This window comes from Myotis myotis, unplaced genomic scaffold (genome assembly GCF_014108235.1).
Source record: "Myotis myotis isolate mMyoMyo1 unplaced genomic scaffold, mMyoMyo1.p scaffold_m19_p_14, whole genome shotgun sequence".
In the NCBI taxonomy this organism is placed as follows: domain Eukaryota; kingdom Metazoa; phylum Chordata; class Mammalia; order Chiroptera; family Vespertilionidae; genus Myotis; species Myotis myotis.
In genome coordinates this window covers 45,181,821-45,208,088 of record NW_023416318.1, presented here as the reverse complement: position 1 = coordinate 45,208,088, position 26,268 = coordinate 45,181,821, and the positions used below count along the sequence as shown (strand labels likewise).

Below are 26,268 nucleotides of genomic sequence, written 5' to 3'. Positions count from 1 at the left end.
CGGGCCCACCCCCCGCCTGTTCTCTGCAATGTGGCTTGTCCTGCTAGAGCAGCGGTTCTCAACTTGGGGGTCGAACGACCCTTTCACGGGGGTCGCCTAAGACCATTGGAAAACACATATATAATTACATATTGTTTTTGTGATTAATCACTGTGCTTTCATTATGTTCAATTTGTAACAATGAAAACACATCCTGCATATCAGATATTTACATGATTCATAACAGTAGCAAAATGACAGTTATGCAGTAGCCACGAAAACAATTTTATGGTTGGGGGTCACCGCAACATGAGGAGCTGTATTAAAGGGTCGCGGCATTAGGAAGGTTGAGAACCGCTGTGCTAGAGCCTGGAAGGTCAGGATAAGAACGTGCAGTGACACCCACGGGGTGGGCGCTGGGAGCACAGCAGCACTGATTCCTACTCCAACCAGGAGACACTCACTCAGGCTTTTCTCAAGCCAAGAGGCATCCAGGCTACACCGAAAACGGAAATATTATCTGTGTGTGACTGGCACTGAAGACACAACCAGCTGCCAAGGCTGGCGGTGGGGGTGGGGGCCGGTCCTCTGTGGTTCCTGCCTAGTGGGCGGCCGCTTGGCCCTCTCCACCGGGTGCTCACAGCAGGACAGTGCGGCGGCCACCGGCCACCACGCACCGAGTCAGAGCAAGAGGCAGAGCTGCTATGCAGAGGCAGGAGCTCCTCCCGCCCCAGCTCCTCTTCCCGCCTCACTGGCTCCCAGGACAGCCCCAGCCTCACTGTCGCCAGGACAACGGGCACTTTGAGGACTGACACTAGAAGCCCAACCCCAGGCCAGAAGGGAGCTGGCTCCCTTCTCTCTCCCCATGACTCCCCTCTCCCCTACCAACCTCCCATGAGAACAGGGTTCAAGGTCGAGATTGCTCTACGCCTTCACCTCGCAGCCAAAGGTCTCAAAGGGAACAGTGGGGCAGGCTGGGGCAGAGGTCGGAGAGGAGGGACCTTCAGGAAGATGAGAAGCTGAAGCTGAGCCCAGCGGTGCCAGCTGTCCAGAGTCCCAAGCTCGGGCTCCCAGGAGAGACGTCTGACTCTCACGGTGAACGAACGGCTGGTTCTTCCCTGAGACTCGGCACAAAGAAGAAATGCCACCCCCGGTCAGAGGTGACCCCGGGCGTTGGGTTCAAGGCAGAGTGAGGAGGCTGCTCTGTCACGGATCCCCCAGGAGCTGCACGGACAACCCAGTGTCACCTCCACCAGGTCCTCCAGGCGCCGGATGAAGGTGGCCTGGCCCACTGGTCCTCACTGAGGTGGGGGGTGGCGACGACTTGCTGACCTAGAACCCTGCACGGTCAGCCCTGGACTCTCCCCACGTGCCCAGCCCCAGCTTCCTCCCCATGGAGGGCGGGGACCGAAGTCACCCCCTCTTCCCTCACCAACAGAATCTAAAGGACGTGCAGGCCTCACGAGCCTCCTGTCGTCCCTCCGTCCTCTCCCACATCCTCCTTCAACCACATCCCTCTCGCTGGGAAGCAGCTCTGCACGTGGTTCAGGAAGGCACACCATTCTGCAGTGTGTACCTGCTGACAGGTGTGCCCTGGGGGCATTTCCTGGATGCCTGCTGTTGCCAGGTGGCAGCCGAGGCACTTAGCAACCATCAAGGTCCCCAACTCAACCCTGGAGTATGAGCCCATGGAATAAAGGAAAACAACTCCAGTTCCTTCCTCTGGGCCTCCTGCTCCACCCTGCCACCCCGAGGAGCCGAGGGGAGCTGGAGAGAGAGGCCTGAGGTCCACCCGGGGTCACAGGTAAATGCCATCAGACTGCCCAGAGTTAGACACCTGCTCAGCTGATGCAAAGAGAGGCCCTGCAGGCCAGGGCCACGCTCGCAGAGCTTTAAGTCCCTCCTTGCAGAGGAGGAGACTGGAGCCGGGGAGGTTTCAGCAGCCCAGGCCCCATCCCACTTCTTTCCATCACCCACATGCTCCCTCACCCATTTGCCCGTCAACAAGATGGACATGCCCGCCTGGGACCAAGCAGAGGGTGAAGCCTGTGACTGAGGCTCAGGGCTGCTTCCCTCTTCCCAGGGGGACAGTGCTGGGCGGCCCAGCCACCCGGGAGTTGCCGGCTATTAGCAGCAGGTTGGTCACCTTCACAGAGGACAGTACAACCTCCCAGGCGACAACAACAAAGAGAATGGAATCAGAGGAAGCAGGAGGGGAGCCCTGACACCAGCTAACCCCCAGCTTCACTGTCCGACTGAGGGGGACAAGGCCCGGAGGAGAATGTCCTGCTGGTGGCCACACAGCCGCCATGGTAGGCCTTCCCCTCCGCACACACTGGGCCTCCTCCCAGAGCAGTTTAGGAAACAAGATAAATACACGCCAACCCCATCATCGGTGAGACTTGGACCCTGAGAACTAACCTCTGAAAGGAGGCTTCTTCTGCAAAGAGTGTACTGGGAATTTTTAAAATTGGGAATCTTTTTAACAAGGCAATGAACACTGTGAGTGCTCGGTGGCTGGTGTGGGACGCGCCTCAACAGTTCCTTCCACAGGAGCCACGTCCAAACCAGCTGTGTCCCCTGTCCTCCTAGGACGTGCTGCAGCCCTTTCCAACGTGTTCTCGTATCTGTTGTCTCACTCTTACTCCCACCAGGAGAAACGTGCAATGGGACCGTGTGGCCTCTGCCACCAGCCTACACTCAGCTCCGAGGACACGCCGGCTGACGTTCCTGGGACATAAAACCCCCCCAGAACTGGGGAGGAAGCAACCTGCATCCCGACGGCGCCATGGAGAAAGGCACACCAGCCCCAACCAGCTCCCACTCCCTCTCAGCCCCTCCCTTCAGCTGGTGACCCCAGGGGCCAGTGTGGCCACAGCTAATCGCACTAAAGGGCTTCCTGGCTTCTGGACTCAGAGTTCTTACTTTATGTGATTCTCAAACAACGCATGACAATGGTATTATTATTTTTCACCCCAATTTTCAGAAGACTAAAGATCAGACTGTCACACAGCGGGAAGGAGAGAAATAAATAAATATTTACTATTTTCCAAGAAGTAGGTGACCAAATGGAGAACTTAACCAAAGAACTGGAATGTATGTGTTAAAATGAAGTGGACATTCTAGAATAACAACAACAACAAAGACAATAATCGAAATTAAAGATTCATCCATTGGAAGTCAAGTCAGTAAAAACATTCTATCTGATGCACAGAAAGAAAGAAAAAGAAAGATAAGATTCAGGGGGGAAAAATTATGGAATGTGGTAAAAATGTCTAATAAGAACATCTAGAGTCCTAGAAGGGAAAGAAAGAATCAGACAGAAGCAACAAAAAGCTACTTGCTTTGTATGCATATATGCATAATCCATGAGCACAGACAATGGGGTGCTGAAGGCCTGGGGCGGGGGGTGGGGGCTGGAGGGGGTCAATGGGGGAAAAAGGGGGACATATGTAATACTTTCAGTAATACTTATTTTTTTTAAAAAAAAAAAAGCTACTTGCTGAAAATTTTCAAAACTGATCGAAGTCATCAAGCCATCAATTCAAGAAGCTCCTCGAATACCTAGCAGAGTAATTACAAAACAAACTCCTGGGTCCATTATTGTAAAACTGCTAAAAACCAAAGGCAAAACTGTGAAAGCAACCAGAGGGGAAAAATATGCAATTACTTTAAAAGGAGCAACTGTATGTCTGACAGCTGGCATTTCCACAAAAACGATGGAAGCCAGAGGCTAACGGAATGACACCTTCAAAGGACTGAAAGTAAAAATCTGGCAACCTAGAGATCTCCATCTGACGAAATGAACAAGCCCCTGGAAAAAACAAACAAACAAACACAAACTTTCCAAAGCTTAAACAAAGAGAAATATAAAAACCTTTATCTGTGAAGGAAATTGAATCTTCTCATAAAGAAAACCATAGACCCACCGGGTGTCACTAGTGAATGCTGCTAACCACTTAACAATGGCCCACTTCTTCCTCAAACTCTTCCAGGGATTAGAAAGAGGGAAGACATCTCAAATTATTTCCTAAGCCTCGCATTACCATGATACCCACGCTTGTCAAAGTCACTGAAAGAAAACTAAAATGGCAAGTAAACCTCTCTTGTGTACACAGTCACAGAGCTCCTAAGGAAAATATGAGCAAATTAAAGCTGCCAGGGTGGGAGAATTCCAATCCTCCCAATGGTAAGCGTGCCTTTTCTCATTTCCAAAGGGACTTAACACATTATCCATTTTATCCCAATGTTTTATTACCATCTATACCTTACACATAGGGAAACTGAGGCCCAAAGAGGTGAAAGAACTAGCCCAAGGTCACACACAAGCTGGACCTGGGCTGGATAAATTCATTCCACTTGATGGACACTTACATTTACACACACCTGCTGTGTCCCAGCAAGGCCTGGCGTGTAGGTTTGTGCCCCTCCCCTGCATCTCCCGTCTGCCTCCCGGAGCCCTCTCATTCCTGGGGCCAGTGCCCCCTGGCTGCTCTATGGCGTTCGGGGGTCCCCAGCACACAGGGTGGCCCCCTGTGCCAGGCCCCAGGTTCCATGCTCTGACCCTGCCCGGAGCAAGCACGAAGCATTAGGAAGCGGGACTCATGGCCCAGGCACTGCAGCCTGACCATCACCAACTCCAAGCTCACTGGTTATAAAGCGCTTCTGCCTGTTTCCCGTTGGACTCAGGGAGCCCTGCACGATGAGTACTCATACTTCCACTTTGGAGTATCAATACCCCCAACTTTGCCGATGAGAAAAGTGAGGCTCTAAGGCAGTGGTCCTCAACCTTCCTAATGCCGTGCCCCTTTAATACCGTTCCTCATGTTGCGGCGACCCCCAACCATAAAATTATTTTCGTTGCTACTTAATAACTGTCATTTTGCTACTGTTAGGAATCGTCATGTAAATATCTGATATGCAGGATGTATTTTCATTGTTACAAATTGAACATAATTAAAGCATAGTGATTAATCACAAAAACAATATGTAATTATATATGTGTTTTCCAATGGTCTTAGGTGACCCCTGTCAAAGGGTCGTTCGACCCCCAAAGGGCCGCGACCCACAGGTTGAGAACCGCTGCTCTAAGGGGTGGAGAACTCGTCTAAGACCCAGGGGCCTTCCCTTCCACACCAGGAGGCCCCCGCCCACCACTGTTCAATGGGATGGAAGATGTCCCGGGCTTTACACTGAGACAGACTGACGCAGATCGGTATGTTGAAAACCACCCAGAGATCGTAGGAAACAACTCCTGGCTCAGCAAAGTGGTGACAGGCTTTGTGTTTTTTTATGTCAAGAACCTGAGGAATGCGTCCACAGTAGGAGAGGCCAGATGCCAACGAGACAAGACAGCATACAAACCAGAAACTAAGGCCTTTCGAGCTGCACTATGAAGAGGGTTCTTTAAATATGTTTAAGCCGCAGCAGCTCCTTGGGAACCACAGGACCGAGGCCGAGGAGAAGGGGACACACACGGTGAGCTAAGCCTGGCCCTGTGGCCCAGTGGAGGCTGGGAGCGTCCCCTTCTAAAACCTGGCCCTAACCGGTTTGGCTCAGTGGATAGACTCTGAGCCGATAGACTGTATCCGACAGAGCGTCGGCCTGCGGACTCAAGGGTCCCAGGTTCGATTCCGGTCAAGGGCAAAAACCTGCCTTCTGCAGAAACGAGCCCGAGGCCCAGCTCTGAAGCTTCTAGATCTCATTGCTAAACAGATGGAGAAAACACACCTCCAGGACAGAGGAAGCCAGGGCCATCAGCTAAATGAATCCGTGTGGGCCTCCAATGGCACTGTCCAGAGAATGTGAGGCCCACCGATGGGCCCCCACTACCCAGGTTCCTGAGGAACCCCGAAACCACAGCCCTGGCCACCTGAGGGGCAGAGTCCACGAAAACTGCATTTTGAGAACCCAGAGCACACAGCACCCCATGGACGCAGAGGCACGGTTCCCAGAGCAGAGAATCATATATTTTCCACTTGAGTTTGTGCGTGAGGGAGAAATAACCTCCGGATGACAGGAAGCTGGCGGACGTAATTTCTGGGGACCTTCAAAAGCATTTGAGAAGAGTCCAGACCAAACACGATGCGAAAGACTGACTCACACGAGGATGGGAGGTGCTGTGGTGACTCGGGCTGCAGGGAGGCCGGTAAACAGCGGGACAGCAGGCCCTTCCCACAGAGAAAAATGTAAACGGTGGGGTCCCGGGGGGTCGGGCTGGTTTTACTTTGTTAAAAATGACTGAGAGGGAGGAGACAGTGGGGAGACTGCCCTGAGCATGAAGGAAACAGCACCCTGGGCGGGTGGACTTCACCCAGAGGGCCTGAGGCCAGGGCATGGGTCCCGCTGCAGGGAGAGCAATTCTGTGCGCACAGTAGGTGGGCCGTGCGAACCTGCCCTCGACCTTGAGAGAGTGGCAGAGGACTAACAAGCCCAGGGAGCACAAGCATTCAACGTACAGCACTTGTTCCCCTGGGAAAGGAACACAGGGAGCCACTGGCGGCTGCTGGGGTGATGTATTTCTTTAAAAAGTTTTTAAATATAAGGACACACACACAAAAATAAGCTGGAAAAGGGAAAGAGGGAGGTTTAGGCCAAGCACAGAGGATTCAGGAGTGAGTTTCCAGTAAGAGAAGCTCCCTGAAGTCGGGAGGAGCCCTTCCAGGCGGGGGACCCCTGAGGTGGCGTCAGGCGGCGAGCACCTGACCTGGTGGGGGACCTCCAAGGCCCACAGACTCCCCCCAACCCCCCCTCCCATCTCGGGTCAGACCAGCTCCCAGCCCACTGCCCTCAGGCCCCCCAAGAGCCTTACCTGCTGCTGGCTCTGCTCCTCCAGGTTCATCTTCACCTCCAGCGACTGGCGGGCCTCCAGGAAGGCCTTGCGGTGCTTGCGGTCCGCCATGTAGTAGGACATGGTGCCCACGGCGATGGCGCACAGGTAGAGGAAGACGTTGGCCAGGATCTGCGCCGCGAGGAGGAGAGAAGAGGACAGTGGTGAAGGTGCGTCCTCAGGAGAGGGGGTGGTGGTGGGGAGCGGTGACGGAGACCAAACCCCAAGTTGCCAGTGTCCAGGGAGGGCCCAGCAGAGCCTGTGACACCAAGGGATGCTCAGGGCCCTGCAGCAGACGCTGCCCAGTTGCCGTGGCTGAGGCCCCCCCAAGGGTGTGGCTCCAGGCCTAGAAGTCTGGTTGGGGGGTATGCTGTTCCCCCCTCCTGCTAAGCTGGCCAATCCATCCACCTGTGAGGCCTGAGCAGTCCCTCTGCTACCCACTCATTCATTCACACGTTTGTTCAACCACCACACGCTGAGCACATGCTTATTATGTGCAGGTAGGTGCTGATGAGCTGGGAGCAGAGGGCAGGAAGCGGCAGGTGTATAACCTGACCTGCAGAGGTCCTGGGCCGATCCCGGAGTCACAATGTTACTGTTGCTACCCTGCACCTGTGCCACAGGCTTACAGGTCTCTGGGGTTCACACGCATCCTCGGTCACCCCTGCCAGCAGGTGAGGGGCGGCCAGTATCCGTATCCAGGTCCCACGAGGAACCGAAGCTACAGGAAGAGGAAGAGGAGGAGGGGGCGATGGGACCTGGTGTTTGTGCTGCGAGCTCAGTGCATTGGCACAAAGAGCTGCTTTGGGCCGCGAGAGCCTGTTCCTCTGTCCCCGGCACCTGCAGGCTCCCTGGGTGTGTGGTGCCCAGGCCATTCCAACGGACCGCTGGACTGCAGACCTGGTCACCTGCTGCCGAGGTAACCCTGGCACAACCGCCTGCACTGTCACACTAGGTGGGCACCGAGCTCTGAGCGGGGTCTCCTGCCCGCCACCGCGGGTGCTGGCTGACCACTCCCATCGGTGTCCACCTAACAAAACCAAACCAGACTGTGCAGATGTCAGAGAGCAAGCAAACACCGCCACAGCGACCAGCCCAGGCAGCGCGACAGACTCGGGTTTGTTCATGCCTGGGACCATCGAGGCAGGACAGCATCCCTTGCACCGAAATGTGGGTATTTAAAAACAACCCACTTCTGCGCCCCACGGCGGCTAACACGGTGTAGAAAATGAATGCACGAGGAGCCCTGGGCCGTGGCCCTGCCCCTCGCTAGCGGGAGCCTGCACGTCAAATCACCTGTCTGCGCGCCGGTTTCATCACAGGTGAGCTGAGGGGCGGACTGACTCAGGGCAAAGGTCCCTGCGTTCTTGACTGTCTGGTCCTCCCTCACCTGACCTTACCTCTGCGGGCAAAGGCTGGGACAGGGGTGGGGGTGGGGGGTGAGGGCGGGGGTTGTGACCTGGTGCAGAGAGGCCCGGGGAAGAAGGCTGGATGGAAGGAAGGCTGGTCAGTTTCCAGGTTGGCCACAGAGCCACAGAGCCACGCTACCTCCTGTCCCGAGGCCTCCTCCCCTCCCCGGCTGCACTCTCAGCTGCAGGGATGTGGAGGCAAAACGCTACTGGAGAGTGATATGGGTCCCTCGGGTCCCATCCATGCCGGAGAACTCCCTCCCAGCCTCCCAGTAAGCTCATCTATTTCTAGACCTTTCTCCCGGGAGCCCCAAGCCTTGGGTTTCTTAGAACGCCCCCGAATATCTAAACTTGCCTCCAGTGAAGAAAGGACCCCCAGGGCACTGTTGCTCTGGTCCACCTGCCCCCTCCCACACGACCACAGCAACCGGCTCTCGGCTCTCGGAAGGAGCTGAGACATTCCCTCCCTTCCCCCCTCCCCTCCCCCTGTGCGGGTGGAGAGCGGTGGGAGGCTGACCAGGGCCCTACAGGCCATTTCCAAGTCCAGGGTCCAGATCTGAAAGGGTGATGCAGCCAAGCCGAGGAGCCCTCCAGCCAGGAAGCGGGGGTCAGCTAGGGGGAGGAAGGTTCCAGAGAGAGAAGGGGGAGCCAGGAGAAGGAGTTTTTAAAAATAGATATTTTTATTGATTTCAGAGAGGAAGGGAGAAGGAGAAAGAGACATCAACGATGAGAGAGAATCATCCATCGGCTGCCTCCTACACACCCTGTGTGGGGACTGGGCCTGCACCCTGGGCATGTGCCCTGACTGGGAACTGAACCACAACCTCCTGGTTCATAGGTTGATGCTCAACCCCTGAGTCATGCCAGCCAGGCAGGAGACGTTCTTCAATCTCGGGGGGACTGCCCCGCACCTTCACGGCTGAGAAGCTCCGGTTGGTATCCTAGTGGCCTGCTTTAGGCTGGGCAGTCTGACTTCCCCTCCAAAATTTTTTTAAACGCAAGATTTTTAAAATGAGTAAAATAAACAAGTCTCCCAAGTGGGTAAACATTCAGACTGAAGCTTCAGCTAACCCACAACAGAAAAAGTATTTATGACCCCTGGGCTCAGAAACGCAACCGTGAGAAAATGCCTTCGCCGCGTCCTTCCTCCTGGAATCCGATGAATCACCACATCCTGCACGTTTCCCAACAGCCCTCGGGGACGCGGGCTCCGAACTGGAAGTCGCCCTCGGAGGCCGGCGGTGGCTCCAGTGCTAGGCTGACCTCTCCCTGTGGGGTCGTTCCCGCCTGCAGGTTCCAGAACACTCCAGAACTGGGGAGAAGGGACGGAGGCAGAGAAAGCTGCCCCGGCTTTCAGTGTCCGTGTAGGCCGCCCTCAGGGACCTCGGGACGCTCAGCTGCTGGGGGACGGCCACGCTGACGTCTCCGTTCATTAAAACAAGCTGAGATGTTTTGGAAAAAAATCTCCAAGGTGCAGGCAGCAGCAGGGGAGATGGCACCTCAGCCGGCAACCAGCCTCCCGTGGCCCCCCAGCCACGATCGCGCAGGAACAGGCGGGCCGTGCAGTCACACGGACCTCACACACCACCAGCAGGCGGGAGGCCTGGAGCCAGTCCCTTACCCTCTGTGAGGCACGGCTTCCTCATCCCCCCGGAACCCTGCAGGCTGTTCAAGGAAACAAGTCGGTTGCTTTCACCAGATTCTTACAAGGGTCGGTTAGACTAATAACCACAGACCTTCCCCGAGGCGCCCCCATCTCCCGTGGCTTCGGAAACAGGGAACCCCGGGCCACGGCACTGTGCGCCCTCTCTCTCTGATGTGACCCCGCTCGCCAGTCACCTTGTCTTTTTCTCCAGGCCAGACAGTTCCAGTTCTACCTAAAGGACTCATTTTATTTTATTTTATTTCATTTTATTTCATTTATTTCATTTATTTCTTTTCTTTCTTTTATTTCTTTTATTTCTTTTATTTCATTTATTTCATTTCATTTTATTTCATTTTATTTAGGACTCTATTTTAAAAGGTTTCATCGTGTTTGTAAGACTCCACCCTCCCGTCTTCAGTGAGAGGCGGGCTGCATGCGGGGCGCGGAGAGTGCAAGGGGACCTCCAGGAGCTCGGATCTGGGGGATGAAGACGCTGCCAGAAGCAGAGGGAGCCCAGCAGGATTCTGAGGGGCGGGGGCCTGAGGGCAAAGGCCCTAACAGGCAGCAAACTTGGGCTGGACACACACAACTGTGGGTTTTCACACACATTTTAATATAAGGATTCTGGACGGTAAAGGGAATTTAAACCAACTTTCAAACCAATGGCCAGTGTCAAATGAAGGAAAGGCAAGAAACAGTAAGATACGCTTCTAGGAGTGACTAAATGGCAGCAGGGCGCATGCCGCCTGCTCAGGTCTGCTCGCCTCGAAGCAGTCAGTGCTCGTTGCATTGAGCGCTCAGGTCCTGCCTTTCAGGAACTGTCTTTGAAATGAACTTGACAACGAACGGACGAGCCCCCAGGAAGAGGAACATTTGCACCAGGAGACAGGAGAGCGTCAGAATTCCAGAAATATTATCATCACACACGTGGCAGATGACAAGGTGAAGGAAGATCACTGATCACACAAAAACTCCAGAGCCCTCACGCACGTACCCACTGAACAGAGCAAACAGCGGCCCCGGACGGCCCACCCTCAGTTCCAAGTGACTCAGATCTTGAGAGTAAATGTTGGTGCAGGCTCTCGGCTGCAGGCCAGCGCCCCGCTCCCCCGAACCTGGAGGGCTCTTCCTTTCTCCTTGGGGGCTCGATCCCCTTTCTTCCCTCCCTTGTTGCTTCCCAGGGATGACTCGGCAGCCCTCCTCTCTGCAGCCTCTCAGACCAGCCCAGGGACACCCGGGGCTTCTTTTCAGCCCTGAGTCCTTAGCTGCTGGTTCCCTATTCAGTGTTTCTGAGCCAGGTGCTCAGGACGTCCAAGGGGAACAGGTGAAGAACGGAGATTTCTGGGCCCCACCTGCCTGCGGAGACCCGGGAATCTGCATTTCCCCATCACTGTTCTAGGGGCTGGAATAAATAGTAAGACAAAGCCCAGATCCTCCAACTGCCCTGGCTCTTTAACCTAAACCGTGAGCGCTGCTTTAGGTCATCTCTGAGCCCATGGCCTGTTGTTTTCCTGTCCGTTTCTTCTCTTTTATTGTTTCTTCTCTTCCCCGTTCTCATAATCTCCTCATCTTCGGGTCAGGCCTCCTTATTGGTCTTTTCTTGTCTGGCCAGCCTCTCTCCCACACACTCGAAGCCACATCCACTGCTCTCCACCCATTACGGCTATTTCATGTGTCCTGCATGTAATCCTGTTTTCTGATTTTTAATTTAGATTTTAAGTCATTTCCCAAGTTTCCTTGTCATTGCCCCAACCCTTCTCTTACTGCCTCCCACCCCCCTGCCCTCCGCTTGGCAAAGCTAACACACGGTCACAATCAGAGAGACAGGCCTGGGAGGACCATGCCGGCCAGAGACCGGTCCTCGCAAGGTACTATCTTAGACACAGACACAGAGAGATCTTCCAATTCCAAAATTCAAAGTCCTGGCAAATTCTACTTCTCCTGAATTTCAGTTTTTCAGCCATAACTGCCTGAACCAGTGCCACCTGGGTGCGCTCCCCTCACCCTTACTCAGGAGTTTCCAACCCTGGCTGCACCTCAGACTCACTTGGGAGCTATGCCCGGGCAGCCCCCCAAAACAGTGACGCCGGCGGCCAGGCACTGACATTCTTAAAAAAGCTCCCAGGGGACTCCAGGGTGCAGCCAGGGGACGGTGGGAAAGCCCAGCCTGTCGGTCCCTGCCCATCAGCCCTGATCTGAAGGTCCACCTCTGGCAGCCGAGGGGCGGGCCTCAGCTCACCGACTGCTCCCAGCTAACTGCAACACGCCCCCGGCCCTACATCCCTGGTAAACCGTTATGGGACGCCTGAGCCAGTGCCACCCCTTCTCCCTGTCTCACTGGGGCTCCTGCGGCAGCTCCAGTGGGTCCTTCACTCCACCTGCTCTTTCTGGACAAATGCCCCCTGGGCCTCCTCTTCATCACTCCTCCTCCTGCCACCTCCTGGCCCAAACCCTCACCCCCCACAGCGCTGGGCACAGACTCATCTCCCTCGTCCCTCTCCGGTCCTACCACCCCACCCTCTGGTGCCACGTTAATCTTCCAAAATTATCTTTTTGCAAGTACACCTCCTGCTCAGATGCCTCAGTAGCTGCCGGCGGTCCAGAAGGTGAAGTTCAAAATCCCATCCTGGCACCCGGCCCCTGCGAACCTTTCTCCACACCTCCCACCAGTCCCTGGCGGAACCCTTCCGTTCATTCGCCAGGCTGTGGTGCCCAGCGTGTCCCCGGCAGGCGCCCTGGGCCTCAGCACACGCCGCAGCCCACACCTGCAGAGTGCTCGGTCTTCACCAAGTTCCTGGGGGGAGGCCTCCTCCTCACCTTGCTAGTGTGTGTGGGCTTTGCCTTCTATGCCATAGAAGTCCATGTTTGCATTACTATTTTTAAACGCTTAGAAATGTTTGCCTTTGAGTGGAACAGATGTGTCTGCCCGTTATATTTTATACTCCGCAGGGACAAGATCTGCGCCAGTCACCACTGTCCCCAGCACGCCACACACTCGTGGCACATAGGAGGCGCCCAGCGACTACTGAGCAAAAGAATGAAAATGGAGAAAGGACAGGAGGAAGAGAGAGACGGGAGGAAGAGACAATGGAAATGCCAAGTCCATGGGTCTTGAGGCTTTGACTGCACGAGGCAAGCACTCCGCTGCACCGCTACCTGAAATACCCCCTTGCAGTCCCCCCTGCCACCTTCCACCCTCCCCTCAAAACCTAGCTAAACCCTGCCTCCTCCAGAGCCTTCCTTGACGGCCCCGCCCCTGAGTGATGACAGCCTACCCTGAGCTTCATAGAGGAAATGTGCGCGAGATAAATCATAAAGAGAAAAGGGTGGGATGTGCAGTTCACTCTGATCTCTTTCCTAGAAAGGAAATAAGGCAGGAGCAGAAACACGAGCATGTCAATTTTTTTATGTTGTGTTTTAATTTTCATGTAATTCAACACATTTTCTAATGTATCTTGTGATTTCTGTGTTAATCCATTGGTGGTTTAGGCATGTTTTACTTAATTTCGCGTATTTGTGGATTTTCAAAACATATTTCTGTTCATTTTATTTCAATCCATCATACTTTGCATGATTTCAATAATTTTTTAATGTATGGGATCTTGTGTTATGGCCCAGCAGACTGTGTGCCTTCATAAACTTTCCAATGCACTTGAAAAGAATGTGCATTCTGGCCCACCCATGTGGCTCAGTGGCTGAGCATCAATCTATGAACCAGAAGGTCACGGTTTGATTCCTAGTCGGGGCACATACCCAGGCTGCAGGCTCGATCCCTGGTGGGAATGCAGCCGATCAATGATTCTCTCTCATCATTGATGTTTCTCTTTCTCTCTCTCCCCCTCTCCCTTCCTCTCTGAAATCAATAAAAATACATTAAAAAAGACAAGAATGTGCATTCTGTAGTTGTTGGGTGGAAGGTTCTATAAGTATCACTTTGGTCCAGGTGGTTGTTCAAATGCTCTATATGCTTACTAATTTGTCTATCAGTTTTACCAATAACTGAGAAAGGAATATTGTAATCTCTAAACATAATCATAGACTTGTCTATACTTCCTTTTAGTAATACCAGTTTTGGCTTCTTATATTATGAATCTTTTTTTAATATATATATCTTTTTATCGATTTCAGAGAGGAAGGAAGAGAGAAACATCAATGATGATAGAGAACCATTGATCGGCTGCCTCCTGCACACACCCCACTGAGGATGGAGCCCACAACCTGGGCATGTGCCTCAACTGGGAATCGAACCATGACCTCCTTGTTCATAGGTCGATGCTCAACCACTGAGCCACGCCGGTCAGGCTGTATTTTGAATCTTTGTTATTAGGTGCAAACGTAGTTAGAATTATAATTGGTTTTTAGTGTTTGTTTTGCTGAATTGACTACTTTATCATTATGAAATGTCCTTCTTTATCCCTGGTAATATTCCCAATTCCAATATTCCCAATTCTACACTGTCTGATACTAGTGTGGCCAGCCACCCCAGCTTTCTTTTGATTAGTGGTTCCATGAAATACATTTCTCCATTCTTTTTTTTTTTTTTTTTTTAAATATATTTTATTGATTTTTCACAGAGAGGAAGGGAGAGAGACAGAGAGCTAGAAACATCGATGAGAGAGAAACATCGATCAGCCGCCTCCCGCACACCCCCCACTGGGGATGTGCCCGCAACCCAGGCACATGCCCCCGACCGGAATCGAACCCGGGACCCCCCAGTCCGCAAGCCGACACTCTATCCACTGAGCCAAACCGGTTTTGGCTACCTTTCTCCATTCTTTTACTTTTAATATAGTGTGTCTTCATATTTTAAATGAATTTCTTTAAACTTAGTTGATTCTTGCTTTGTTATCCACCTGACATCTACCTATTAAATGGAGTGATTGTATCACTACATTTATGACTAGCAATATAGCTGAATTTAATAATATCATGATGATTCCTATTTGTCTCATTTGTGGTTACTTTACCCCAGCTTTTCCTGCCGTCTTTTGATCCTTTGTATCATTCCACTTTAATCTCCGTTATTGGCTTGTGTGCCATACTTCCTTGTTATACTTTTCCAATGGCTACTCTTGGGATTTACAATATACAACTTTAACTTAATACAGTCTACTTCAAATATTAGTTTACATATAGTGTGAAAAATTATGATAGTATACTTTCATATCTCCCCCTTCCCTTGTTCTATTATTATATATTTTGCTTCTATGTTATAAACTCTACAGTATATTGTTTATATTTTTGCTCTAAACAGTCTTAGAGAGATTAACAATGAGAAAAAACTAACTCATATTTTCCTACACATTTATCATTTTGGGCCTCTTCATTCCTTTGTGCAGTCCACATTTCTGTCTAGTATAATTTTTCTTCTGCCTGAAAAACCTTCATTAATACTTTTTGTAGTGCAGGTCGGCTGATGATGAATTCTCTCCACTTTAGTTTGTCTACAAAAAACTCTATCTCACCTTCATTCATTGAAGTATATTTTTGTTGGGTATAGAATTCTAGATTGACTATTTTTATTTTTCCAGTTCTACCGTGTTCTTCCTTGGATAATTTCTGACCAGACATCCTCCATCATTCTTATCTTTGTCCCTCTCTATGTAATGTGCCTTTCTTTCTTTCTTTCTTTCTTTCTTTCTTCTTTCTTTCTTTCTTTCTTCCTTTTCTTTCTTTCTTTCTTTCTTTCTTCTTTCTTCTTTCTTTCTTTCTTCTGGTTTTTATGAGTTTCTCTTCATTACTAGTAGTAAGCAATCTAATTATGATGTGTCTTGGTGTGATTCTTTTTATCTGAGTTTTGTTGAGCTTCTTGAACTGTGGGGTTTATGGTTTTCATCAAATTTGGAAATTTCCCCATCATTACTACATTAAATACGTTTTCTGTGTTCTCTGTTCTTCTGGGACTCCACTGCTCCCCAACACCTACAAAATGTCGTCAAAGCTATCTCAAATAGCTTTCGAGGTCCTCTATTTAAGATCCCCATTTACCTTCCAGACTTCTCTCTCACACATCCAATTCTCCAGTCAAAGGTTCTCATATGTTCACCCCCCAAATCACTGCTCACCAGCCACCACCTCTGCCCCTTCCCTACCCATCTGGTGCTCAAAATCCAATGTGCCCTTCATGGCCCAGCTCAGTACTGCCTCCTCCAGCCTTTCCTAACCAAGGCAGAATGATGCTGCTTCTCTGGGTTCTCACAGGTCTTATGTGTCCCTACTGGCCCCTTGAGGGCTTGCGGATGTCCTCTCAGTCATCTTGGATGAGCCCCACCTCAGACCAGGAGGAAGACACTGGACCCTGTTGTCTCTGTGATGGGATAAGAGTAATAATTGTATCAAAATGTGCCTGTGACACGTTCCAGAAGGAGAAGCTGCACGCACAGTATTTTATGAAGAAGTGAGTCAAGAAGCCTCTCTCCGTTTTTCCAAAGGGAAAGGTGAGCCACACAGCAGACTAAGTCAAGTGTTCCGAGCCAGAGGACGTACCCTCCAAGGATCATCACTCTCAGACCAGCCTCTCAATGTAGCCTCTCGAGAGTTGGGGAAACTGTGGTGATTGCCAGAGAGGAACGGATGCTGAGAAGCAGCAGGACGGGGCTCGAATGGAAGGGGCAGGAGCACAGGACAGCACTGAAGCCCTCGGAGCCGATATTCCAGCTCCGTCGAGACCCCTGGCCCTCTCTCCCGCTGCCCACCCACTGACCATGCGCACACAGCTGGCAGGGCCCCTGTAGGCCCCGCCTGCATCTCTGCTCCAGCTTCGGAGTGTTTTCCCAAGAGTCAGGTGTGTTTAAGTCCCAAACCTGCTCCATCAGTGGTTTTTTTGGTATTATACTGACATGATTTAATTCAATAGGACCTCAACAGATAAACTGTGAGTGTGACAGGAGAGCTGTTATTTCTAAGTAAAATTAACACTTTGGGGATTTCTGATAAATGTGCGCAGCTAAAAGGAACGACTGCTGACTTAGGAGTGGGCAAGGCAACAGTAAAAAGTTAGCGAAAAAAGAAGAGTCATAAAAATCTAGGATTCTAGACCCAGATTATTTCCAAGTAACTTTTAATTCTCCCTCCACCTGAAGGAAACTGGAGATGACAGGGAACACATGCCAACTGCAAAAGAAGGCCACCAGAGCACGGGGGGCACCCAGGCTCGGGGACAGAGCCTTCCCTTCAGAAAAGATGAGCAAGTGACGACAGCTAAAGGGTTCCAGTTAGAATAAGCTACTGGAAATGCAGATAAATGTATATGCGTATGTGAGATTTTTTTGGTGTGATTCCCGGATTTTATGGACCTTTTTAAAAAAGCTACTTTGTTGAGTTATAGTTTACATTCAATTAAAAGCACCCATTTCAAGTGTATGTTTCGATGAGTATTGACAAATTCACACAGCTGCGTGACCACATCCACAATCACCACACGGAACACCTCCACCACCCCAAAATGTTCCTCTGTGCCCCAGCTCCACCCCAGCCCCACAGAATGTCTGAGGTGTCACGGCTCTCACTGCGCTGTTATTCGAGGTTATTCGTTCACCATCATGTAGCGTTTGGCTTAGTCCCTTTCACGGACAGTAAAATTCACTCTTTGGGGCATTATCATTCCGTGTGTTTTGACCCACACGTTGTGGGACCACAGTAATTGCACGTTTTGCATTAACTGACCTACTGCCTCTGCCAACCTCATCAGAAGAGGACTTTCCCCGCATGTGGGTCTGGAGGGCCGACTGGAGACCAGCCGCCTGCATTTTTACTGCGTGACCCTCCTCTACATCCTGCCCGAGACAGGAACTTCCACTCACAGAACAGGCATGAGGACGACATGACGTGACAAAGATAAGAAATACCTTAAAGACCTATGTCAGTGTTATTTGTAACTGCTTTTAACAGACTGCGAACCAGGTAGGTTATTCTGATGGAAAGTGAGCTCCCAGCCCCTAGAGACACGGAAGCAAAGAGAGGAAGAGCCGGGCGGTGGGGGTCCCACGGAGAAGCTGTGGGACCGCCTGCAAGACGGACTGAGAGCCCCATGAACCTGTCCCCCCCACGCCAGCGATGAGGGTCGGGAGGGGGCGCCACTAACCCTGGTGAACAGAACGAGAGGCGGCCACCCAGGAGCGGGGGACACTCTCACAGCCCGATGGTCCCCGTGATTCGCAATAAAGGACACACGCCCCACACGTCAACGCCCCAGGGCCCAGTCCCTTTGGGTGAAAAGCTCAGCCTTCCAGGGGCGGCCGAGGAGCCCACGGAGCTGGGGCGGGCCCGACGCTGCCAGATCTGACTCAGCCGACACCCATTACATTCACGGGGACCCGTCTTGAAACGACATGTGAACAACAAACCACAACCATGGAAATCTTGCCAAGTTCAAATCCAGTCCTCTTACCCTGGGGTTTCCAATGGGGTAAAAGGGGGGGGGGGGGCTCTGCTGGGAAACATGTCATTTTCACTTTGTTTACAAAAGGGAAAATGTTCTTGAAGAGAGGCAAGGGGAAAGCAAAGGAAAGGCCTCATTACTAATCAAGGCAAACCCCGCAGGGACCACGAGGAATCTGGCTGGGAGCAGCAGCTGAGACGCCATCAGGAGGACGAGGAATCAGACACTCGGTGGCCAGGAGGGGAAGGAGAGCAACGGGCCTGCCGGCGCTGCACGTAAATAAGGAGAATCTACGATGAGTTAATTAAGAGCAACCAAACGTCCCACAGAAAAGGAACACTTACTTACAGCGCACGGAGCCAGTATCCGACGCAGCCATTAAAAATGGTGATTGTGAAGACTAATGCAAAATACAAAAAGTCTGTGCTCTGAAGCCAAGGAAAGTAGGGGTCATGCATACAGCTTTGTAAAATTTTCCGGAGGAAAGACCAGAAAGGAATAAGCCACACACACACAAAAAATGGTTATGGTAGGATTAGAATACATTTTCCCTCTTGTTTCCAAAGTTTCTGCAACATTGTAAAGCATTCTGTAATTGAAAACAGTCTTTAAAATAATGCTTTCAAAAATGAGAGAGAGAGGAAAAAAGAGCCAGTTGGTTACACACAAAAAAGAGGTGAGAAAAGGGATAGTAAATAAACTGGGTCTGATTCATTCATAGATCAAAGATCAGGATGGTGCGTCAAGACGAAAGGGCAACAGAGAAACGAACGCCTAGCATGCGTGTGGTGCTCTATGGTTTGTAAGGGGCCTCTACACACATTACCCGCCCCTCCCGCGCCAGGCAGCCAAGCAGCTTTCCTGTGCCCTGTTCACCTGTAGGCCAATGAGCAGCCAGCCCCCCACCGGATGCCCCCGCCCCACTCGACTCCCCTGGTCTTAAGTTTCCACAACCCACGAGAACCAGTGGTGCAAACACCATCAGACCAGGGCTGCCTATTGCTCCCCATGGTCCACCGGCCCCTCACAAGCCGCCTGGGACAAGCGAGAGCCGGCAGGAAGCAGAGGCAGGGACGGGCCTGGATGCTCCATGCCAGGAGCCCCCCCATCACCAGGCTGCTCCCTGACGTTGGGCCCGAAACCCTCTTCCCGTTGATTCTGAGCACTCTCCCTGGGAAACCCCTCAGCCTCACTATGATTTGGGTGCCCAAACAGCCTTTCTGCTATAAAATGAAGCTGTACTTTTCAGGGGGTCCTTACCCTTAACTTGCCACAGACTCATTCCTCTGACGGCCGGGGAGAAGTAACAGGTGTGTATGGGCACAGGTGAGCCACTGGCCACAGGAATGCTCCCCACCTTCTGGGCTGCATTTCTCCGGACCCCCATCTTCCCCTTCATCCTCTCCCATCAGCTGCTGCCTGGCCCTGCCCTCAAAGGCCCCCACCCCCTGCCCCCAGCTGCTTCCTCACCTCACCCAAGGCGCAGCTTGTGGAAGTTAAGGGCAAGTTGGTGGTGCCAAAACTCAGGCAAGGGGAAGGATGTGGGGAAACCCTGCCTGCTGCAGCTCACCCCTCCTATCCTCCGAGAGGCCCCAGTACCCCAGCCCCAGGCCATGCTCCCCTCCACCACAGCCTCAGACCGTCATTGTCTGACCCCTTCATCCCAGGCCCTGCTGGCTGCAAGGCCCACACCTGTTGCCCAGTAACATTCACTCGTTCAGTAATACACGAAACCCCAGCAACACCCCCGTCCCACACCCCACGCCACATTCCAGATACCCCGCTCTTTCTGTGGGACCCACCTGCCCGCCCCGAGAAGAGCCCAGGGCAGCTGCATGGCTTGCCTCTGCGTGTCAGGCCGCCCTGAGGTCCCGAGTCTCTTGGGATCCCCCGCACAGGCCAAGTATGGGTTGGGGGGCTGGAGGGTGCCGAGGAAGATAACCCGGGCCCTGAAAATGCGTCTTCAGTGCTGCCGGGGAACCTGGCAGCAAAGGGACACACAGACCCTGGAAATCCAGTGTCCACTTCGAACTGTGAACCTGGGATCATCCCCACCGACCCAGGAGGAGTTCCCTGGCTGGAGCCACCAGGTGATGGAAGGAGAAAGAAAAGGGGAGTCTGCAGGCGGGAGAAAGGAAAGAAGGGAGATGCTGGCATCCGGAGAAAGTTCCCGGTGTTACCCTGCTGGAGGCGGGGTTTCTGTTCTGGCCACCCCCTTCTATCCTTGATGGTGCCCTCACCCCAGGGGGTTTCATTTGGGGGTGGGGGGAGTGAAGCTTCATTCCACAGCTGGGGGACCCTGGCAGGCAGGGCCATGCAGGCTGTTCCCACTGTGACCTAAGGCAGCCTGTGCTGGGTGGGCCTGGGAACCCAGGCACCTTTTGAAAAGTCACATTCGTCCCAAACAAGTGACTCAGAAGCTTCTGGAACGCAGCCCACGGCAAGTTGGGGCCTCCTGCATTCTACATCTCAGGCTCCAAACGGACCTTGAGAGTCCCCTCCCCCTCCCTTCGCAGAGCCACAGCCCGGGCGCTGCTTCCATGTCAAGGCGTGCTCTCCTGGGATGCTAACATGGTTATTCTGGATTTCCTTATTTCTCTATCCTTTTCTGTTTCCTCATCTGTTTGGGTTTTGTTTCTTAGCAACACCCAAAGGACACGCAGCAATCATGGGTTCAGAGTCTGGGCTCCGGTGGGGAGAATTTCTGTTTTGCTCCCTAATGGACAGCAAAGCATCCGGGAAACTCATGCAGCCAGGGACCTGGCAGAGGCAACAGGTCAGAAGTGACTTCAGTGCAAGGCCGTGGCTCAGTCCGATCACTCAGAGCTCTAGGCCTGACCTGGCCACTCCTCCCAGCAGCTTCCCCAGGGCCTCAACGGGCAGAGGCACCCACGGACGTTCGCCAGCCCGGAAGTCAGGACAGTCACGGCGGGCTGTCACCTTACATGAACACACGCCTGGGAGAAACTCAGAAGACCTGCAGATGTGCCTACGCGAGCCCACATGCACCTGCAGAATCGAGAGGCACAAAGCGTCCAGGAGCCATGATGGGAAACGGGAAGAGTATCGCTCCAAGAACTGGGAAAAAGTTAACACAGAAGAATCTGTGTTTTCCTCCAACCAGGGCAGCGGCCACGGGACGGCCCCACAGGGTTCTTGCATCAACCGGCGTCGGCACCGCTGGGCACCTAGAGACTCAGCCCTCCACCCCAGGAGACAATGCTAACGGCTCTGGCCGAGAGGGAGGCAACAGTATGACGTCGCAGGGAGCGCAGTGGGACAGAACTGAGAAATGGAACTGGGAAGTGGACACTCCAGCCAGATCACTGCCATAACCAGCTATGTAGCCTTGGGCAGGTCACTGCCCATCCATCCACAAGGCAGCAGGCAGGGCTCACAGCTGCAGAATTAACTCATCGATGCTAAGTCCTGAGGAGACCCCAGGTGGGTTACCAACAATAAACGCAGACGGCGGGCTCTGCAGCCCTCAGCCCTTAGCCGGGGCCTTGGAACCCAGAGGAACACAGCTGTTCAGCTGGGGCCACGGGGCCACCCTTCCAGCAGGAGGCTACACCGCCATGGCGGGCACACTGTCCCCCGTCTGTGTCCCCGCACCACGCCTTCCGGGGGGAGACCGCCACTCCTCCCCCCATCTAACTGCTCGAGCTCCCAGCAGCAGACAGGGGCCTGTGACCAGCACACCGCCCCTCACAGTTCCCGGGCACTTTCACCCACATTCCCCTGGACCGTCACAACCACCACCCTGCGCTGGCAGGCGCTGGCCATTGGCAGAGGGATTCCAAGTCCACACAAGGCAGACACTTGCCAGAGCTGGGCAATGTCAGGCTAGAGCCCAGAAGGTCCTCCTGGCGAAGGTCAAGGAGAGAACGGCCGGGACAATGCTGCCTCGAGACCAGGCCCAGGCGGCCTTCCTACCACCCACGGGAGCTGGGCACAGGTGACCGAGGGGCCCTGAGGCCCAGTGTCCTGACAGCCTCCAGTCCCTCGGGCCCAACTCTAGTGCGAAACCAGGGGTAGAGAGAGAGGGGGTCCTTCCTGAGAGCCCGGGGGGACCCCCCAGGCACATTTTGACTCAAGGGCCAAGTGAACAATGCCGCCCCCCACCTTCGAAGTAGGTACCCCCTGGGCTGCAAGCCAGTGGCAGGGGAAGCCCAGGGTGACACCCCAGGTGAAGACTGAACTCACCTCTCTGAGCAACTGCATCCCCTTCAGCCTGTCCTGCTGCTGCTGGGCCACGGTGACCCCCACAATGAGCGTGTGCGCCACACAGGACACCACCGAGATGACGACGATGGGGCTGAGGCTGAGGGGCAGCGTGATGAAGAAGGAGAAGACGAAGAAGGCCTGCCAGCCCACCGTGTCGCTGGCCGCGTGGGCGCCGGGGAAGTTCAGGCCCAGGTAGGAGAAGATCTGGGCCGTGATCAGCAGCCACAGGAGGTAGGGCACCACCTTCCGGGTGACCCGGCTGGGGAGCAGCCCCCTTCTGCACAGCACGAAGAGGAGGATGTCCAACGCCAGCCCGACGCCGGCCACCACGAGGGGAGCCAGCTTGTCCGCGGAGAAGACCACGGCGCACAGGACCACCACGTGGCAGTCGAAGAGCGCGGCGAAGACCACCAGCACCAGCAGGGTCTCGTGGCGCTGCCTCTTGAAGTAGGTCTGGTACAGGTTCTCCAGGGACGCGGGCACGAAGGTCAGCCGCAGGAAGCCGGGCAGGCAGAGGCAGGGCCCCGAGCTCCGCACGGAGATCTCCTGAGTCCGGCCCACGCGGCGGTCCGGGTCGGAGGGCAGGCTGGCCGAGTGCTCCGCGGAGAGCTCGGCCGAGTGCTCGGGCTCGGAGAAGCCCTGGTTCCTCGGCATCCTGGCGGCGGCTGCTCCTACCGGCCTGGGAAGGGGGCTGCGAACCGAAGGGCTCTCTCTGGAGGGGCCACCACCTCGCGGGGCTCTGAGCCCTGGGGCAGGCGGAGCGCCCGTCAGCTCAGCTCCGCACGGACGCGGACGCAGGACTCCGGGTCTCCAGGGCGCGGGCCGCGCTGATCATCTGGAAGAAAGGACACCGCCAAGTAGAAGCAGCTCTTCCCCCCGCCCGCCCCCCGGCTTTCTCCGGGACCCACCCAACCCACTCCCACTCCGGGGCCCCCCCAACCCACTCCCACTCCGGGACCCCCCCCCAACCCACTCCCACTCCGGGACCCACCCAACCCACTCCCACTCTGGGGCCCACAAAAGAACCTCCGCCCGGAGAGGCTGCATGGCCAGGTCTCCCTGCTCCAGCCACCTCCACGCTCCCGCCACCACCGACTGCACACCCCGTGCTTTCCGCCCGGACACCGCCCCCCCTCCCCCGCCTCCGGCTGGCAGAGACCGGCCCCCTCTCCACCCTTCGCACCCGTCTCTCCCCGTGTTCTCTCTCCTCCGCCCCGGACTCGCTCACCTCGGCCTTGCCAGGCCCCGCCTCGGGGACAGCGTGCAGACAGGAGCCGGGCCATCCTGGGGATTCCCGAATCTTCCTCCTGTTTACTTCCTTTCCCACCCGCCCCCCGCGACTCCGACGCGCCACCTCCGGCACCGCGCGCCCCGGAAGGCCGGCCCCCCGCGCTTACCTGTGCGGGAGCTCCGGGGCCGCGTGGTCCGCGCCGGTCCCTGCGAGGCTGCGGGGCCGGAGGGTCAGCGCGCCCGGGGGCCGCTCCCCGGCGCCATGGCCCCCGAACCCCGGCTGCAGCGCGACTCCCGCCGTCAGTGTCCACAGGCGGAGGGCGGAGGCTGGACAATTCGGGGCGCCCGCGCTGCGGCTCGCGGGGTCAGGGCCGGCGTGCGCGGTGCGGCGGCCCCCTAACCTCTCGCCACCGCGGTGGCCGAGGCGGCGGCGCGGCGAGGGGCGCACCCGGGGCCCTCCCGGCGGGAGCGCGGGCCGAGGCCGGGGCAGCCCGCCAGCATCCTCCGCCGCCCGCGCGCCGAGCGGTGCAGCCGAGTCCCCGCGGCGCCGCGCGCTGCACTGAGTCCCCGCGGCGCGGGCGGCTCCGGGGCCACGCGCGCTCCAGGCCCCCGGAGGCGGCCGGCGCCCCTCCCTCCTTCCCTCCCTCCCTCCCTCCGACGCCGCCCTCTCGGCGGGTGCGTCCGGGCGGTGGCGGGGTGAGGCTCCGGCTCCAGGCCCGGGACCCGCGCGGGGACGGGGGAGGGCGAGGCGCGCGGGGCGGGAGCGGGGGCGTCCCGGGGCCCTGCGCGCCAGACCCGGGCGGCGGGCCGGCGGCGACGGCTGCGGGGACAGACGGCTGGGCTCCCGCCCCCGCCCCCGCGGGCCGCCTCTCGGAAGCTGAAAGCCGGGGCCGTGCCCCGCGCAGGTGAGGCGCGCCCGGGACGCCCCCGTCGCCCCCTCCTCCGCAGCGGCTTCCTTCCGGCGCGCGGAGGCCGGGCTGAGGTTTCGGGACGGCGGGCCGGGCGTGTCCCCGCCCCTCTGGCAGCCCCAGCGCCGAGCGAGGGGCCTGAGCCGTCGCCCAGGGGCCGGCGGCTGAGCCTGTTCTGGAAGCTCGCGGGTAGGAGTGGCCCCGTGGGCACGTGGAACTGGAGGAGACCGGGCTTCCACCTGTGTGAGATGATGTGTTTGCATGTACAGACTCTCAGTTAAAATCTCAAATGCTAGTGGCTAAGCCTATCAGTCTCTTACATCTTAGTATAAATTACTCTCCTTGGACTCGACACAACACCTTGTCAAACCGTGGGCTTTAGGAACTTCGATAAAGGGAGAGGAGCAGATGGGTTGTTTTGGAATAAAAGCATGTGGGAGGGGTAGGGGTTGCTGAGGACTTTAGGGGATGGGCTCCCCTGGGGAGAGCAGAGGAAATGGGTCAGAGAGGAGCTCAGCCATCCAAGCTCCCAAGTGCCATCCATGAGTCCTGTTCCAGAACCTGGGGCTCCAGCTCCCATCCCTCAGGGAATGGATTCATCAGAGAATGGATCCCATCACAGCTGTTTCTATCAGTCCCTCATGCTAATTCTGAAAAGCTGCCAGCCTCTGCTCAAACTTGTCTGGGCTTTGATTCTAAAGGGGGCGGGGACCTTACATCAGATCTAGGAGGAGGAACATTAAAGAAAGCAGCACTCCTTCCATTGTGTGAATGTGTCTGGAGTCCAAACATTCATTTTGAATTGCTACATGATGTTAAAGGAGGCATGATTCTTGTGTTTAACAAAGGGACCTGCATTAGTAAAAAGAAAAGAGCCGACCACTACATGGGAGAACATATTTGCCAATGATATTTCAGATAAGGGTTTAATCTCCAAAATTTACAGAGAACTCATACAACTTAACAAAAGGAAGATAAACGATCCAATCAAAAAATGGGCGAAGGACCTACATGGACACTTTTTGAAAGAGGACATACAGAAGAGGACATATGAAAACATACTCAAAGTCACTAATCATCGAGAGATGCAAATCAAAACAACAATGAGATACCATCTCACACCTGTCAGAATGGCTATCATCAACAAATCAACAAACGACAAGTGCTGGCAGGATGTGGAGAAAAAGGAACCCTCGTGCACTGTTGGTGGGAATACAGACTGGTGCAGCCACTGTGGAGAACAGTATGGAGTTTCCTCAAAAAACTAAAAAAGGAACTGCCATTTGACCCTGTGATCCCACTTCTAGGAATATATCCCAAGAAACTAGAAACACCAATCAGAAAGGATATATATATACCCCTGTGTTCATAGCAGCACAATTTACAATAGCTAAGATTTGGAAACAGCCTAAGTGCCCATCAGCAGATGAGTGGATTAAAAAACTTTGGTACATCTACACAGTGGAATACTATGCCGATATAAAAAAGAAGGAACTTTTACCATTTGCAACAGCATGGATGGAACTGGAGAGCATTATGCTAAGCGAAATAAGCCAAAGAAAGATAAATATCACATGATCTCACTCATATGTGGGATATAATGATCAACATAATTTGATGAACAAGAATAGATCCAGAGCCCTGGCCGGTTTGACTCAGTG

At 54.4% G+C, this 26,268-nt stretch overlaps 1 protein-coding gene across 3 annotated transcripts in view; it reads right to left on the bottom strand.

Moving 5' to 3' along the window:
- Positions 1–24,324, bottom strand: part of ADCY3 (adenylate cyclase 3) — a 51,568-nt gene extending 27,244 nt beyond the window's left edge. Inside the window, exons 1-3 of one of the 3 annotated variants that reach the window (XM_036335182.1) lie at positions 23,867–24,324; positions 22,449–23,304; positions 6,791–6,940 (exon numbers count right to left, since the gene is read on the bottom strand). In XM_036335182.1, the coding sequence (XP_036191075.1) occupies positions 6,791–6,940; positions 22,449–23,123 (825 nt within the window). In that variant the 5' untranslated portion in view covers positions 23,124–23,304; positions 23,867–24,324. Of the gene's footprint in view, positions 1–6,790; positions 6,941–22,448; positions 23,305–23,697; positions 23,831–23,866 lie in introns of those variants that run through there. The other 2 variants (XM_036335184.1, XM_036335183.1) reach the window with 2 other exon arrangements.
- Positions 24,325–26,268: the final 1,944 nt, after the last annotated feature.